We start from the raw sequence: 17,849 nt of genomic DNA on the forward strand, positions 1-17,849 counted from the left end.
TCAATGTAAATTGTCAGTTTCAATGTATTTTTATGTTCTTAACAATATGGATCAATAATTTACATGGTAAATTAACTATGTCAATTACACAAGGATTGTAGGTATTTGGCAACTTATGACTTTGTTTTTGTGATCAAACCATTACCTACACTTAGATGTTCTGTTATTAATTTTAATAAATACAATCATAGCTATACCCAATACTCTAACACTTTTATGTCACAGAAAATATTAAAATATTTTGAAATTTCTCCTGTTTTCTCCATAAAGAAATAATTTTAAAAAGTGTTCAAAGATGATTTTTGGATTTTCAAAAATATAATAACAGCCTGGGTATAAAAATAATTTTTCTTACCCATATCTGACATTTCAGGCACAGTAACGATGTATGGTCCATCTGTGAATTTGGGGGCGTTGTCATTGATGTCTTGCACTTTGATGATAAACTCAGATTCAGGCTCAAGAGGCTTGTTTGTCCGTCTGTCAATAGCCTGAGCATGAAGCACATAGTGGGTCTTCTGCTCTCTGTCGAGGCTTTTTGTGGAATGAATGTCCCCTGTGGTATCATCAATGATAAATATAGTCCCAGCACCTTCTCCAGTAAGGATGTACTTGACAGACCCATCACCTTTGTCAGAATTGGAGTGCAGCTGTAAAATACACATAGCATAATTTAGCATGGAATTAGATGTCAACTTCACATAATGTTCTCTGAAAATTCCATATTTATAATTTCATAGTTTGACAATTATGAGTTTTCTTTTTTCCACTGAGCCCTGTGCATTACTATAATCATTTATTTTTCTGAGTCTTTTTCCCCTTAGTATTAATATGAATTCTTTTTATTGTAATTTTATAGGAGATCCAGTTAATGAGTTAAGGGACATTAACAAACCAAATTCATCAAAAGAAAAATAATAACTGTGGTTGTCATTCTACTAAATGAATATTTTACTAACTACAACATAGTTGGGAAAAGAAATTCCCAGTAGATTAATATTGTCTCCCATACTTGTGCAAATACTCTTTTTTAATCATTTATTTTTCATTACTTATTTTAACTTTTACTTCAAACAATTTTGGAAACAGATACGTGTAAGAGAAATTTAGATTCAAAATAATTATTATAATTTCTACACATAAGGCAGATATTACAAAGGTATTAATTTTAACTTGAAAAAGTAATATAATATTTTCTAGTATAATTGTTTGGATTTAGAATTTGAAAAATTAGTGGCAGAATATTTTCTTTTTTTAAGCATTATTAATATTTAACTCAAATTTTAATTAGTATTGATCTATTTAATCAATATGTGAGTTCCAATTTTAATTAATAAAAGTACACTAATAATTCCAACTTATTGAAGTTAAAATGATCAATTATGCTTTTAAAAGATCTTAGAAAAAAATCTCAGTAGAGATATCTTTAAGATCAAAAATATATTAAGGTAATTACTAACTATATTTTTTGGGATTTAAAAAACCTGTACATATTTTTTTAACTGTGTATAATCTGTATTTAAATTTCTAGTATAACTTTATAACCTAAAAATCCAGTTAAATACTTCCATGAGTGCCACTGCTATATATATGATATTTTCTGAAATCAAATCACATATTTAAAGAATTGTTTTCCCAATATATCTGAACAGTTATCCTTCAGATAAAAGCCTTTTAGACACATAGCCTCAACTACTCACCTTATCTCATTTCTGACACTTGGAAACATTAAAATATTGAAACTTGTTCACATAGCATTTCAGCTTTTTTTTTTTTTTTTTTTTACCATAGTAAAGTGAACATTTTCAAAGCTTATTTTAAAGTTTCTGAACTTATTGGATACATTGGAAAAAGATAAAGTATAGAATAAGCAATGAAATATGATAAAAGGACATGATTATGGGAAAACTGATGCAACAAACATAATAATAATACAACAGGAATCATTTTACTTCTATCTTGGAAACACATAGCATACAACAGGGACAAAATTCTGATGCTAATCACTTAACAAGTTTCAACAAATTAGATCATTGGAAAATGTATGCTTATTTGGAGCTTTTACAGAAAGGACTAAAAATACACCAGCACAGTGCAGAAAATGCATCTTTCAAGGATTCACACTTTATTAGTGAAATGATACTAAAAGAAGAATGCAGAAAGAAATGAGTGGAGAAAACTATACGCATGCATGAAAATGTAATTATTTGTTTCTTTATACATCTTGACATATCATTTTATTTCCTAGGAGAAAAGCTACTTTATGTAGCAGACAACTGCCACATATCCAATCTAAAGCATCTATTACATAAAACTATACATGATACACTATACACAGGTTCTGAATCAATCTAATTCAGACTCCAGAAAAATGTCAGCAATTTCAAGGTTTAAGATTTTAAGACTTGAATCTGCCTCCATATTCATAAAGTTTGTGTAATTATAAGCCCATTAGCATAAAGATTTCAGAAGATATTCATAAGTTAAAATGGGTTCTTAATATGCTTAATGAATTGCGACTCAGCAACATTTACATTGGTGGACAACATGGGTAAGAGTTTCTTCAAAATATTCTAAACAATTTCAGATAATATCAGTTGTCGATAATATTCATTTTGGGTTTTTAAATATGTAGATGATCATTTTATTAATAAAGTTTAAAGTTCTCAGTTGGCTTGGTCTTATCTTAAAACAATAAGTTTTCATGTTAGTAACAATGAGAAACCTTCACGGTAGCATTTAGTCAATTGATTAACAGTTGTCTTAGTCTGCCAAGTCTGCTGTAACAACATACCACAGGTTAGTTGGCTGCAACAACAGGAATGTATTGTCTCACAGTTTTGGAGGCTAGAAGGTATTGGGCCAATCTTGATTCAGTTTAGCCTCATCTTAATAGGGTCTTTGAAGATTCCATTTATTAATGAGTTCACATTTACCAAACTGGGTATTAGGACTTGACCATGTCTTTGTAGAGGACACGATTCAATCCATAACAATAGTTTGAGAAGAAAAATAACCACTTGTAAAGCAACAAAGTCATCCCCTCCCAAGACTCCCTCTTCCCAACCACACTTATTCTCAAATATTCCATTCTGTTCCCAACATGCATGCTGCAATCAAGGGGGAGCCTGTGAGAAACAACAGTTATACTATTTTATTTTGTTTAATGCATAGGCTGTAGGACTGATGATGAGCACAAATTTTGTATTGGGTTTTGTAACTTATCTAATGGTGACTGACTGAATGAGTGAATGAATAGAAGGAACAGTAATTGTGGCAGTACTGGAAGAAATCTTGAGAAATGCAGTGAAAACTTTTGGATACAAGTAATCAGGTAATACAGATAATCAGCATATAAATGTGCTATTTTTTGAGTGTAGGCAGCAGTAAGGCATGTAAAGAAAAAGACTAGATACAGAGCAATGAAGTTAGAAAGAATCTAGATACATATACACTACTGATTTCATAAACAGTAAAATATTAGGCTGTAATTTTAGGTAGCTACTATGTTATTTAAGACAGATGTCCAGCATTTTTGTACGTTGAAATCTGTGGAGATGTTCAGAAGAGGAAGTTGACTTTAGTCATGTACAAACAACCCTTTGTAGTAGACTGTTTAGAAATACCACGAAGAGAGTAGTAGCAGGGACTTAATATAAGGTACAGTGGTGGGAATATACTTTTAGAGCTTTGAGATTTTGCAAAGCAGGTGATTTTTTTTCTGAAGGACAGATGTTCTTTTGCCTAAAAGCATAAAGGAATAATTCTTTTGTGTCTGATCATTGAATAATATATGATTAATTAACTGTTCTTTGGAAAACAGCAGAGAGGAGAGGGGTGAAGAAAGAGAGAAAAGGAAAACTTGCCAACCCAGTAAAGCAAATGGACACTTCCCTCACTTTAATAAATTGTCTCTTCTTTATTGCTAAGTAGTAACCTATGGCATTTAGAAAGCTAATGTGAGTCATGTGATTTCACCCTAGAAAACTCATTTATGCACCCTGGTCCCCATTAGGATCAGGACTTACAAATTTATAGCTTTCATTCTAATGCAGAATTCCTCACTTACATAATATTCTATCCCTTGGGGAAGAGTAACTTTAAAAGGTTAAGAAGATGATGGCAGAGCAATTAATTTAGAAAGTTGTTTTTAGTTAGAACTTAAAGCTATGTTAAAAAGAAAGGTCACTGACTTAAAAGTGTGATATTTTTGGACCACATAATTTAGAAACTTTCATAAAGAGGAAACTCACGTTTACAATATTCCATTGGAAGTCAGAAATAAAGGCACCAATATTATATTATATTTCACTATTATCATCATCTCCAATATCTGTTGCCCAAAATACAAGTATTACAATGTGAGAGAAATGTGAAAATCACAGGGAGAGAATGTCATTTAAACTTATTTTGCATCTGTCATTTCAGAATGTTGTATTTTTATGTTAAAATGTAAGCATGTAAGCAGAAAAAAACAAAATTCAACTGAACTATTTTAATAAGTAGTTGAGGCAAAAAAAAATCAAATAATAACCATTCCTCTGCCTCTGTGATAAAATAAATTCATTAACCATAATTTCTAATTGTGCATTAATAAATATGTAAAATGTTATGTTAAAGAGCAGTGTCAAAGAATTGCATTCGACTACAAAAACAATGTGGATCAAGTAAAAATATAAGTGCAAAGATTACAAAATTGGATCAGAATAAGGAAGTAAGGTATGATGGCTAATTTCATATTAAACTTCACTAGGTTATAGTGTCCAGTTGTTTTGTCAAGCAAATATGGCCTGATTGTTACTGTTAGGGTATTTCATTGATGGATTTGCATACATAATCAGTTGAATGCGTCTATGGCTGGTTGCATTTACAATCAATAATGGAAATTGCCCTCAGCAATGTGGGGAGTCTCCTCACGCAATCGGTTGGAGATCTTAAAATCCAGAGCTGAAGATTGCAGAAAGAAGAATTTTTTCCTTAACTTCAGCCAGCCAGCTTTCCCAGGGGAGTATGGACTTTCCAGTCTTGATAATCACCTTTAATGGATTCTCCAGCTTACAGTCTGTCTTACAGAATTTGGACTTACCAGCTCGCAAAGATGCGTGAGCTGATTCCTTATAATAAAAAATCTCCTTCCCTCTCTTTCTATCTATCTATCTATCTATCTATCTATCTATCTATCTATCTATCTATCTCTCAGAGTTAGTTCTGTTTCTCTGGAGTAGCCAGATAGTAGTGAACATAAAGTATATGTGTTATTAACTGGAAATGTTGGAGAACAAAGGTCTCTTGCATTTGAATTGTAGTTTTTAGGTTTTAGTTGATTTATGTTTATGTTTTTGGAGAAGGAAACAAATGTCCACAGAGGAGGAGAGGAAAAGGAGAAAAAGGCAAAACCTGTTTTAGTGTTACATTCTCTGAATTCCGGTATAAGGAATTCAAGAATTATACTATTCAAGATGAAAAAAACTGCAAAAATTCTCAAAGGTTTAAAGTTTTCATAATTTTATACCTATTGGCTTTAGAATGTTTCATTCAGTTGTACCAAATATTTGGGTAATATTTTACTGCTAATTGCTAGAGGCATTAAAAAGTGGCTAATTGATTGGAATTGGAGTGAGATATATAGGATATGTAAGTGCACTTACTCTATGTCAGAATTTACTTGTCTTCTTATATTTCCCATTCTGGATCTAGATGAGATAGAGGTGGTTCTGTGTTTTAGTTCCTTGGCTACTCAAGCAAATACTGTGAAAAGAATTAGGTTTAACAATGGGAATTTGTTCACTCATGGTTTGAGGCTGGGAAAAAGCCTAAATAAAGACATCATCGTGTTGATGCTTTCTTCCAAAACACTGTGGCATTCTGGAGATGGCTGCTGGCAATCCTTGGTCCTTAATTAGTCACATGGCCAAGGCACATAGCCTTCTATTGCAAGTTCCATTGGTGTTCAGTTTCATACTTCATGTACCTTTTTCTCTATATCTGAATTTCATTCTGCTTTTAAAGGATTCCATTAATAGGAAAAAGACCCGTTCTGACAAGGCTGAGCCACATCTTAACTGAAGTAACCTCATCAAAAGGTCCAAACTCAATAATGAATTACTTTCTTTCTACATGCAAAATGCACTCATTCCATCACAAATTCCCAAAAGCCTTATGTCCTTTCATAAAGAATGCTTGGTACAAAGTCTCATCAAAATAAGTTATGGGTGAGGTCAATCCTGGGGCATAATTTCCCTCTGTCTTTGGACCTGTGAAACCTATAGAATGAGTTCTCTGCTTCCAATATAAAATGGGGACATAGGATAAACATTCCCATACCCATAGGGAGAAATTGGAAAGAAAACTGTAGTCACTGATCCCAAACTGATCTAAAACCAAGCAGAGCAAACTCCATATGATTTTAAGATCTGAGAATAATCTATGGAATGATGTTCTGTCCTCTAGGCCTCACAATGTGGCAGCCCCACCCCTTCCAAGTGCTTGCACAGGGCCATGCTCTGGCCATGTTCTCCCTGAACATTGGGGTGAAACTCCACCCTTTCTGAGCACTGTGATGACAAATAGATTCTCTGTGAGTGCTTGGGCATAGGTCCCACCATCTCTAAGCACTGGGGTGACAGCATTCTCCTTGAACAATGGGCTGGAAGGCCCACCCCCTTCAAGCACAGGGATGGACTAGCCCTTTCCACACAATGGGTGGACCCACCCTTGTGGCCTGAGAACATGGCTTTGGTCCAGACTTCAGCTTCCCTGGTTCTGCCCTTGGAGCAATTCTTCCTTCAATTTGTCCCTTTTCTGTCCCTTTTAGTCCAGGTTGAAAGTGGTCCCATTCATTCAAATCTTGCAGAAACCATTTTGGTTTCGAATGTAGTTCACGGGGGTCCAAACCATCAGACAATAGAGACTTCCTATTCTTTCCTGCAGAACTGCACTTCCAATCTTGACTTACCCTGAAATGGCTGACTGGATCTACGTTCAATTAAACTCTCATATAGAGCAATATTCTCTGTGGACTTGCTTTCTGGAAGCTCAGAATTTTCCAGACCATCTATTTCTGGTTTATTTGTGCCCAGTTCAGTCCTCAGCTTATTCCTTAAGCTGCAAGGAGAAAGCAGGCTGTACTTTCCATACTTAGCTTGGCAATCTCCTCAGCTAAATATCTGATTTCATTATTTTCAAGTTCTGCTTCCCATCCACCATCAGAAATCAATTTCTCCAAGTTGTCTGCCACTGTAAACAAGGTTCATCTTTCCTCCAGTTTCCTATAGCATATTCATTATTTCCTTATAAGGCATTGTTGGAAGTGCCTTTAATATCCATTGTTTCTACCAATAGACTCTTCAAAGCAATCTAGGCCCTTTGTAATAAGCACCTCGTAACTCTTCCAACCTCTACCCATTACCCAATTCCAAAGCCATTTACACATTTTTGATATTTGCAATAACAGCATCCCAGTCTCCTGGTACCAAAATCTGTTTTAGTTTCCTAGACTGCTTAAACAAATAACCATCAAATGGGTCATCTTAAACACTGAGAATTTATTCATTCACAGTTTGAGGATGGGAAAAAGTCCAAATCAAGGCATCATCAAGGTGATGCTTTCTTCTCACAGGCCGTGGTATTCTGGAGATGGCAGCTGGTGATCCTTGGTCCCTATCTAAGCACATGGAAAGGCACATGGCAGCATCTCCTGGTCTCTCCCTTCTGTTGCAGATTCTGTTCATCAGCTTTTTGCTTCCTGAGGGTTTCTCTCTATATAACTGAATTTCATTCTGCTTATAAAGTCCTCCAGTAATAAGATTAATACCCTTCTTGATAGTGCTGGGCCACACCTTAACTGAAGTAACCTGATCAAAAGTTCTTACTTACAGTGGGTTCACACCCTCAGGAACAGATTAGACTTTTGTCTTTTTAAAGACAAAAATAACCAACCAACCAACAACAACAACAAAAAGATCCACATAGTCTATTAAACCTTTCCACAATTCCAAGAAAATAGTGTATCAATACATTACCCACATATTCAAATGGGTTAGACGTCTATCCCTATTAAAAATTCTGCCATTGCTAATCATTTTAGCCCTTTATGTAAGTAATAAAACAGTAATTGTGCTTGGAAGGGAGAAGAAAGGAGGATGATGGCAGTATGAATTGCTTTCATCTTTAGGAAATTCATCTGATGATATTTATTAAAATATAAGATTACTGTTTGATTCAGCAATTGCTTTAAGGGGTCTGTTTCATTCAACAAATATTTTTTGGACCTCTCACCATGTGCCAGTCATTGTCCTAGGTGCTAGGATACATTACTGGACAAGAAAGTAGTGATCCCTTCTATGGCAGAGCCTATATTCTTTCCAATGTGGAGAAACAGACAATAGGCAATGAACCTGATGGATATATCATAAAATATGCCAGAAAGTGAGAACTATGCTTAAAAAGGAGACAGAGAAATCAGAGAAAAGGAATGGAAGCAATATCCAAGGGGGTTGGGGTGGTGCAGAGAGTTTGCAATGCTAAGTAATGGCTCCTGAAGGATGTCTATAAATTAAATTCCTGGGAACTGTGAGCACATTTCTGTACATAATGTGCTGGTTTGAATCTGTTATGTACCCTATAAAAGGCATTTTCCTTAATGCCATCTTGTAACAGAAGACCTATTGTTGGTGAGATCTTTGAATCAGGTTGTTTCCATGGAGTTGTGACCCACCCAATTGCGGTGAGACCTTTTGATTACATTATTTCCATGGAGGTGTGACTTTACCCATTCAAGGTAGGTCTTGATTAGTTTACTGGAGTCCTTAAGAAGCTAACAGAGAGAGCTGACACAGACCCAGACGTTTGGAGATGCAGACAGAAAGACGTATGGAGATGAAGCCCAGAGTTTGCCCCAAGAAGCTAAGTGAGAATCCACAGATCTTTAAACAGAAAACCACTGGAATCAAAAGCTGAAAGCAATGAAACCTGGGAGCAAAGTACCAGCAGACTCCAGGTATGTGCCTTCCCAGATTACAGAAATGTTTCAGATGCATCAGCCTTCTTTCAGTGAAGTTATCCTCCTGTTGGTGCCTTAGTTTGGATACTTTATGGCCTTAAAACTGTAAATTTGCAGCCAAATAAATCCCCTTACAAAAGCCAATCCATTTTGATATTTTGCATAATGGCAGCATTAGCAAACTGGAACACATGGAAAAAGGGACTTTGCCAGGGAATGATTATCCTGGATTTCTGAATGGGCTCAATCTGATCACATCAGTCCTTAGAAGGACTCCCAGCTGGATAAGAGAGAAAGATGGCAACATGAGAGGTATCAATGCCCAGTTGCTGGTTCTGAAATGTAGGAGTCTCTGTGCAAGTACCAGAGTGAGGTCATTAGAAACTGGAAAAGGCAAGGACACTCTGCTGACATCTTGCTTTTAGCTCAGTGAAATCCATGTTGGGTTTCTGAATTACAGAATTTTTTAACAATAAATGCTGCTACTTTAAGCCACTGAGTTTATGCTAATTTGTTAGGGCAGCAACAAGAAACTAATAAAAGAAGTTAGATAAGGCTCATGAAGACGGTGAGATTGTCACAAATTCTTGGAGGGTAGGAAGGGCTAGCCAAGGGCATTTCTCTGGAAAGAGCACTGCAGGCAGAGGGGACAGTGAGGGAAAAAGGGTCAAGAGAGGCACATGACTAGCAGGCTCAAGAAGCATGAGGGGGGAAGTGTGACCACAGCAGCATGGGTGAGGAGGAGAGTAGTGGAAGGGACCAGGGAAAAACAGGAAGTGAGCTCATGGAGGACCATGCTGTGAGATGGGGAGACATTGTAGACTTTTAAGTAGTGGGATTTCCAAATCTGGTTTGAATCTCAAAAGTGTCACTCTCTTAAATATTGAGGACAGGATATATGTAGGAAAAAGTAAGGTCAAGGACACTTGATAGAATGCTACCGTGGTAACTAGGTAATAGCTAATGGTGGCATGAACCAGTAAGATGTGGTTTTATCACAAATATATTTGGAAAGTAGAGCAAAGTCTTCCTTAAGTACTGGATATGGGGTAGAAGAGAAGACAGATCAAATATGACTATAGGCCTCTTTCCTGAGTTAGAAAAATGATTAAGTTGGCATCAATGGAGACGTAGAAGGATCCAGGTATAGGTAGTTTGGAGGGGAAAATCAGGAATTCAATTTTGGATATGCCAAATATTAGTTTCTATTGGAGTTCTCAGCGAAGGAGTAGAAAATGCATTTGCATATTCAGTCAGGAGTTCAGAAAAGTTCTGTTGGCTTTGTAAACTTGGGAGACATAAGCATAAAGGTAATATTTAGAACCATGACACAGGGTGAGCTCATCAACAGAATGAGCGCAGAAGAGAAGAGAAACACTGAGCATTGAAGCCTGTAGTGCTTCAAAGTTAAAAAGCCAGAGGGACCAGAAAGAGATTGAAAAACACCAACTAGTAAGATAAAAGCAATCCAGGAGCATGTAGAATCCTGGAAAAAAAAAAAAAAAAGAAAGAAAAAGTAACTGCATAAAAGGATATCTATAGAAGAATGAAAATTTTAGATTTTTTTAGAAGTAAACAAAAAATATAAAGGACAGCAAAAGGGTGAGTTATCTTTTTAAATTAGGAATTATCATTAAACTATGAACATTGATATGTTCTGAATAACTATCTGTAATTTGTTCTTAATTTAGAAAATGCTATTGTGGAATAATATGGGAAAGTATTATTTTATTTAGCTAAAAATAACAAATAATAACAAAACACTACGTATTTGTATGTGTATATGCATAGTGAACTTGTAGAAAGTTGGGGAACAATATAACCCAGACAAGTGAGATATGAGGGAAAGCAGAAAAGAAGACTACATGGTGAGCTTGTCAATTTCCCTTTATACATCTTTCATGTTTTTATTTGATTGAATGAATAACTATTACTTTTTATATAAATATTGCTATTGTTTTTATCATTATTATTATCACTAAAGAAAGGTGCTGGGTTTTATTGGAATCATTTACTTGGAAAATCACAGTCCATTGTAGCCCTTTGTAAAAATAGTAAGAATCATTGGGACTATCTCAGGTACAATGTCCTTCTTATGTATTACCTCCAACTTTGGATAGATTTTCCTTGGGAGTTGCATAAGAATTTGATATTTTTTATGGTCATGCCTTATTTGCTAAGTTCTGTCCTCAATTTGACTAAAACTCCCAGGCTATTGCATTAAGTTCCCAAGGTACTGTCAATCATAATAATTGCTCAATTGCCTATATGTCCTATTCAAATCCTTATTGATATTTTTTTAGAATTGTAGCATTGTCCATCTCACATTTCTCTCACCTAAGCCCTTTTATTTCTGCACTTCTATTCAGGCAAATCTCAGGCATGCATCAACACAGTCTTCTTGTTTATTCTTGGTTAAAATCCAATACAATGTAATTGAATGGAAGAAATGAAATTAACTGCATCCTTAATATTCCAGGAAATTTCCTGTAATGAATCATACAAAGTCTTTTGTCCATAAGGAATTTTTAGTATAGTGAGAGAGAAAGAGCATCAGAGCCACAGAATGGTAAGTTCTCTGATAGAAGTGTTAGGTGAAAGTAATGTTCTCTTCCTGGGAATTTCTCCCAGATGAAAGGGCATTGTGTCTCAATCTACAGTCCTGTTTCTTCTTTCACAATAAGGAGTTGAAATTATTCAAGATTTTTTTAAAATATCATTGTACCTTTTTCTCACAATCATCTGTATAATGCATTTAATTCCTATGTTTCCACTGAGATTTTCTTAAGGTCACAAAAACTCTCCTAGTTATTGAATAACTTAATTTTCAAAAATAGATGACAGATTAAGAATAGAAAGATACATACACACATTCTCACATATTGCAATCTCACTCTGAAATTGAGGAGAATGGGAAAAGAGTGAAGATGGGAAAAATCTTAATTTAAGGCACAATAAGTCAGACAGTGTAGTGTGTCTTGCTAAATTTTCCTTTGCTGTAGAATGGGGTTATTCCACCCAGAGTTTGAATCTGCATAACCCTGTATGTTGAAATAAAAATTCAGCTAGTTCTCTTATTGTGCACAAACTTTTCCTTTCAGTTAATCCTATTAAGAATGGAAAATTTATTCCAAACTTTTTGAATCATACTGTCCAGATTGTTCAGTTACAACCCTGAATTCATTCTGTGGCTTAACTTGTTTTTATTTGAGTTGAATAACTGAGGCTTTCTTACACTTCTCTCAGTTATCCAAGATTGAAATGGTATGCATTAAAGTTGATATTTCATTCTCTATTTCCCTCACTAATAGGTTTCTAATTTCCTGTGATTCTATGTTCTTAAAATATCCTAAATACATCCCCTTCATTCCATCACAGTGGCCACTGAATTAATTCATGCTCTCAGACTTAGACCATTACAGTCATCCCCTAAGTAATTTCACTTCCTCTGTTCCTGTCCCTGTCCCCTTGCAAAAGCCATTCACATTACAGTTCAGGGTTTTATTTCTAAAATTTGAATCTGTTTCTCTACTGCATAAAACACTTGAGTGGTTCCCCACAGCTTTCAGAAAGCACAAATCTTGATCTGGTTCTTGCCTATGCTTTTAATTTAATCCTCCTGCATTTTTCCATTCACTCTGAATTTCAAGCAGACTGAACTGGATGAACTGGCTCCTAAAGCGCCAATTTGTTCAGACTGAATGCCCGTCAATTTAGACTTTAAAAATTAATCTATGTGGAATCAAGTGATCACCTCCCCTCTCTGAAAATGCCTCTGAATTCTCATCCAAATAAGATGATACTATTTCATGATGCTGAAGAACCTCATGCTATAATTTTCTATGCAGTGCCCCTTCCATCTCACTTGACTTGGCACTCATTGAAAGCAGGAGCCTAGTTTAATTCACTTTTTTTTTTGTATTTTCAATAGCCAATACAAATCATGAATTTAAAGAACTATTATTAATCAAATATGATGATTGAAATTTTAAAAAATAAATTCATGATATATTATGGGATTCCAATGAATAAACAAAAAAATTACAAAGAAGCATCAAGATATAAAAACGTTACCAGACTTAAACTCAGCTGAACAGTTACGAAGTGATCCAGAAGTGGTTAGTGAAGAATAAATGATAAAAAATTTTGTGGGTTGTTTTTTGGGGGAAGGATTTTAATTTTTGCAGTCTCAAGACAACTAACTGTTTAAGCCAAAATAACATTGTAAAATGGGATCTACAAGGTAATTTAAATAAAGTATATGAGAAAATAAGAAAAAACTTTACAGGCAGCAGGTAATAGTAATTACACTTTCTTAAGGCTACTGCATTTGCGAATGAGAAAGTTTGAAGAGTGAAGTAAAAATTGAGACAGAGAAAGTATAATGTGTCAGATGAGCAGAGGGAAAAATGTAGAAAATGTGAAGTGTCAGGTGTGAAACAGTACAATATGACTCTGAATAGACTCTGAATGCATACTGTGAATACTTTAGCAGACATGAACAATTAATAAAGAGAGGCATAGCCATGAATGCTAAGAGGAGAATTAAAACATTCAATAAGAATTATTTCAACACAAGAGAAGACAAAAGGAGAATTATAGAACAACAACAAAAATTGTACAATGTATATACAGTAACAATATTGTTGACTTTTAATGAATCATATCAATAATCACATTAGATTTAAATGTACTGGTGGCAACAGCAAATAGGATAGATTTAGAACCTTCAGAAACTCCATAAACACAATGAAAACAAAAATTTTCCTTCATAAAACATTGAACTGCAAAAATTGACACAGTCAATTTTTTTATAACTCTGGAAATTAATCAGACATGCACCACTCCAGGGAGTATTTATTTTAAAAAGAATAAATGGCTGAATTTCTACAAGAATAGTGAGATTCGTGGCGTTTCAATGTGCCTTAATCCCAATGCCTTCTTCCAGTTCCACTACAGTGTTGAAAACCAACATGCCTAAATCACAGTGAAAACCAGCAGCCTGGCAACCAATCCAAGGGGGCAGAAGGGTTGTGGAGGGGATCCATATTCCCAGAGAATTCTAATTACTTGAGCTGTCTGGTGATTCCTTGGAAGACTCTACCACTCCAGGCTGCCTTTAATTGACATGATTCAGAGATCTACCAGTGCAAACAACATTTATCCCTAGAGACATTTGTCAAAAACAATCAGAAGCACTTTGTTGACTATTGTAGTTTCCTGGGACAGTGGATAGCAGTTAGGGCTTACCGATAAGCTAAACAAAAAGCTTAAAAGCAAAAGCTGGAGATTAAGAAATCCATAGGAGACTTTGGAAGCTTCAACCTGTTGCTGGCAATCTGCAAGGCCACAGGCCTGCATAGGACTCTGCAGATATTCAGGGCAGTACACATTCCTAGTAAAGACCTGAGAAGACCATCAGTTCTCACCTTTAGCTAACCTTGAGGCTCTGAAGAAAGCAGGGAGTGAAGGCAAAGGTGGAGTTGTATTCTGCCTGGCAGTGTGGTGAAGGCATGCACAATACTGCCCCACAGCAAGGACTAGGAGGCATAATGGTTCCAGACATATAAAGAAATCTCTGTTCTTAAAAGCTAAATGAGCAGAGATTTTGGTGGACACCAAAATATGACAAAGAATAAAGACTTTTACAAAATTAATTCAGCAAATTTTCTGAACAAAAATAGTAACAACAAATTGCAACAACTTGCAAGGAGATAGGATCTGATTCCCAGAACTGTGGATTATAATATTTAAAATTTCCAGTTTTCAATTAAAAAATAGAGGACAGTCTTCCCACAGCAGAGGCCCTAAGAGGGCATGGCTTCAAAGAGGGACCCACTCGGAAGTCCCAGGGACCATACACCAATACCAGGGGCTTGAGGGGCTTGTGACTCAGTGGCAGAAAAAACTGTGGTGGGAATGAACTGAAGGTTTAGACTCTTGCAACAGCTTTAAATCCCCAGGAACACCTGGGTGGTTTGATTATTAAAGCCACCCTCCTTCCCTAACTGCTCAGACACATGCCCCCACATTCAGGGCAGGCAGCACCAAATGCACACACAAACTTGGTACACCAATTGGACCTCCACAAGATTCAGACCCCCACTCACCACAAAGACAAAGTTGGGGAGAACTGGGTTGAGGGGAATAGGTGGCTTGTGGAGGCCAAATGCTAGTTAGTTAGAGAAAGTGTACACCACCAAGCTGTAGATCTGACAAATTAGAGATAAGGGTTTGAATAAGCCTACATATCCTAAAAGAACCCTATCAAGTGAAGAAAATGACAAGAGACCAAAACAACAGAAAATTTTAAAGCATATGAAGAAACCAGATGATATGGATAACCCAAATCCAAAAACCCAAATCAAAAGATCAGAAAAGACACAGTAATTGGAGGAATTACTCAAAAGACAAACACCGACAGCATGGCACAGGATATAAAGGACATGAAGAAGACCCTAGAAGACGGTAAAGAAGAAATTGTAAGAGTAAATAAAAAAATAAACTATCTTGTGGAAATAAAAGAATCTGTTGAGCAAATTAAAAAGATTCTGGATACTCATAGTACAAGACTAGAGGAAGCTGAACAGTGAATGAGCAACCTTGAAGAGGACAGAACAGAAAGTGAAAGAATGGGGAAAAAATTAAAAAAAAAATTGAAATGGACTTCAGGGATATGATAGATAATATAACATGTCCAAATATAAGAGGCATTGCTGTTCTAGAAGGGGAAGAGAAGGGTAAAGGCTAGGAAGAGTATTCAAAGAAATTATTGGGGTAACCTTTGCAAACCTTCCTAACAACATAAATACACAAATCATAAATGCACACTGAACTCCAAATAGAATAAATACAAAAAAAAAAAAAAACCACTCCAAGAAATATTCTGATCAGATTGTCAAATACTGAAGAGAAGGAGCAAGTTCTGAAAGCAGCAAGAGAAAAGCAATTCACCACTTAAAAAGGAAAAAAACCATAAGACTAGTTACTACTCAACAGCCACAATGGAGGCAAGAAGGCAGTGACATGACATATTTAAAATTCTGAGAGAGAAAAATTGCCAACCAAGAATTCTTTATCTAGCAAAGCTCTCCTTCAAATTTAAAGGAGAGCTTAAATTTTCCACATACAAACAAATGCTGAGACAATTTGCTAACAAGAGACCTGCTGCTTGAGATACTAAAGGGAGACCTAACGACAGAGAAAAAATAAAGGAGAGTGAGATATGGAGAAAGGTTCAGCACTAAAGACATTCAGTACAGGTACATTAAAGGACATTAAGAGAGAGATGGAAAAAATATAACTGACAAACATAAACCAAAGGATAGGATGGCTGATTCAAGAAATGCCTTCAAAATAATAACATTGAATGTAAATGGATTAAACTCCCCAATAAAAGATATAGATTGCCAGAATGGATCAAAAAATGTTATCCATCAACATGTTGCATACAAGAGACCCATCTTAGACACAGGGACACAAAGAAATTGAAAGGGAAAGGATGGAAAAAGTATTTCATGCAAGCTACAGCCAAAAGAAAGCAGGAATAGCAATATTAATCTCAGATAAAATAGACTTTAAATGTAAGGATGTTATGAGAGACAAAGAAGGCCACTACATACTAATAAAAGGGGCAATTCAACAAGAAGAAATAACAATCATAAATGTTTATGCACCCAATCAAGGTGCCACAAAATAAATGAGACAAACATTGGCAAAACTGAAGGAAGCAATTGATGCTTCCACAATAATTGTGGGAGACTTCAACACATCAATCTCTCCTACAGATAGATCAACCAGACAGAAGACCAATAAGAAAATTAAAAACCTAAACAATATGATAAATGAATTTGATTTAACAGACATATATAGAACATTGCATCCCAGATCACCAGGGTAAACATTCTTCTCTAGTGCTCATGGAACTTTCTTCAGAATAGATCAAAGCCTGGGAAACAAAACAAGCCTCAATAAATTTAAAAAAATTGAAATTATTCAAAGCACATTCTCTGACCACAATGGTTTACAATTAGAAGTCAATAACCATCAGGGACTTAGAAAATTCACAAATACATGGAGGTTAAACAACAAACTCCTAAACAATCAGTGGGTTAAAGAAGAAATAGCAAGAGAAATAGCTAAATATAGAGAGCCAAATGAAAATGAGAACACAACATACCAAAACCTATGGAATGCAGCAAAAGCGGTACTGAGGGGGACATTTATAGTGCTAAATGCATAAATTAAAAAGGAAGAGCTAAATAAAAGAACTAGTGGAGCAACTGAAGAAGCTGGAAAATGAACAGCAAACTAGCCCTAAACCAAGTAGAAGAAAATAAATAACAAGGATTAAAGCCAAAATAAATGACATAGAGAAAAAAAGAGAGAGAACAAATAATAACAAAAGTTGGTTCTTTATCAACAGGATTGACAAGCCCCTAGCTAGACTTACAAAATCAAAAAGAGAGAAGACCCATACAAACAAAATAATGAATGAGAAAGGTAACATTACTGCAGATCCCAAATGATAATATGAACAACTCTATGCCAACAAACTGGATAATGTAGAGGAAATGGACAATTTCCTGGAAACATATGAACAACCTAGACTGACCAGAGAAGAAATAGAAGACAACAACCAACCAATCATAAGCAAAGAGATCCAATCAATCATCAAAAAACTTCCCCCAAATAAATGCCCAGGGTCAGATGGCTTCACAGGGGAATTACACCAAACTTTCCAAAAAGAACTAACACCAATCTTACTTAAATTCTTCAAAACATTGAAGAAAATGGAACACTACCTAGCATATTTTATGAAGCTAACATCAATCTAACAACAATACCA

The 17,849-nt window shown here is 35.4% G+C and overlaps 1 protein-coding gene across 3 annotated transcripts in view; it reads right to left on the reverse strand.

Annotated features, from left to right (window-relative positions):
• Nucleotides 1-17,849, reverse strand: part of CDH18 (cadherin 18) — a 510,079-nt gene that overhangs the window by 241,637 nt on the left and 250,593 nt on the right. For all 3 annotated transcript variants that reach the window (XM_037799297.1, XM_037799296.1, XM_037799298.1), the window contains one exon: nt 356-650. In XM_037799297.1, the coding sequence (XP_037655225.1) occupies nt 356-650 (295 nt within the window). The remainder of the gene's footprint in view (nt 1-355; nt 651-17,849) is intronic.

This window comes from Choloepus didactylus, chromosome 11, assembly GCF_015220235.1.
Source record: "Choloepus didactylus isolate mChoDid1 chromosome 11, mChoDid1.pri, whole genome shotgun sequence".
Classification (NCBI taxonomy): Eukaryota; Metazoa; Chordata; class Mammalia; order Pilosa; family Megalonychidae; genus Choloepus; species Choloepus didactylus.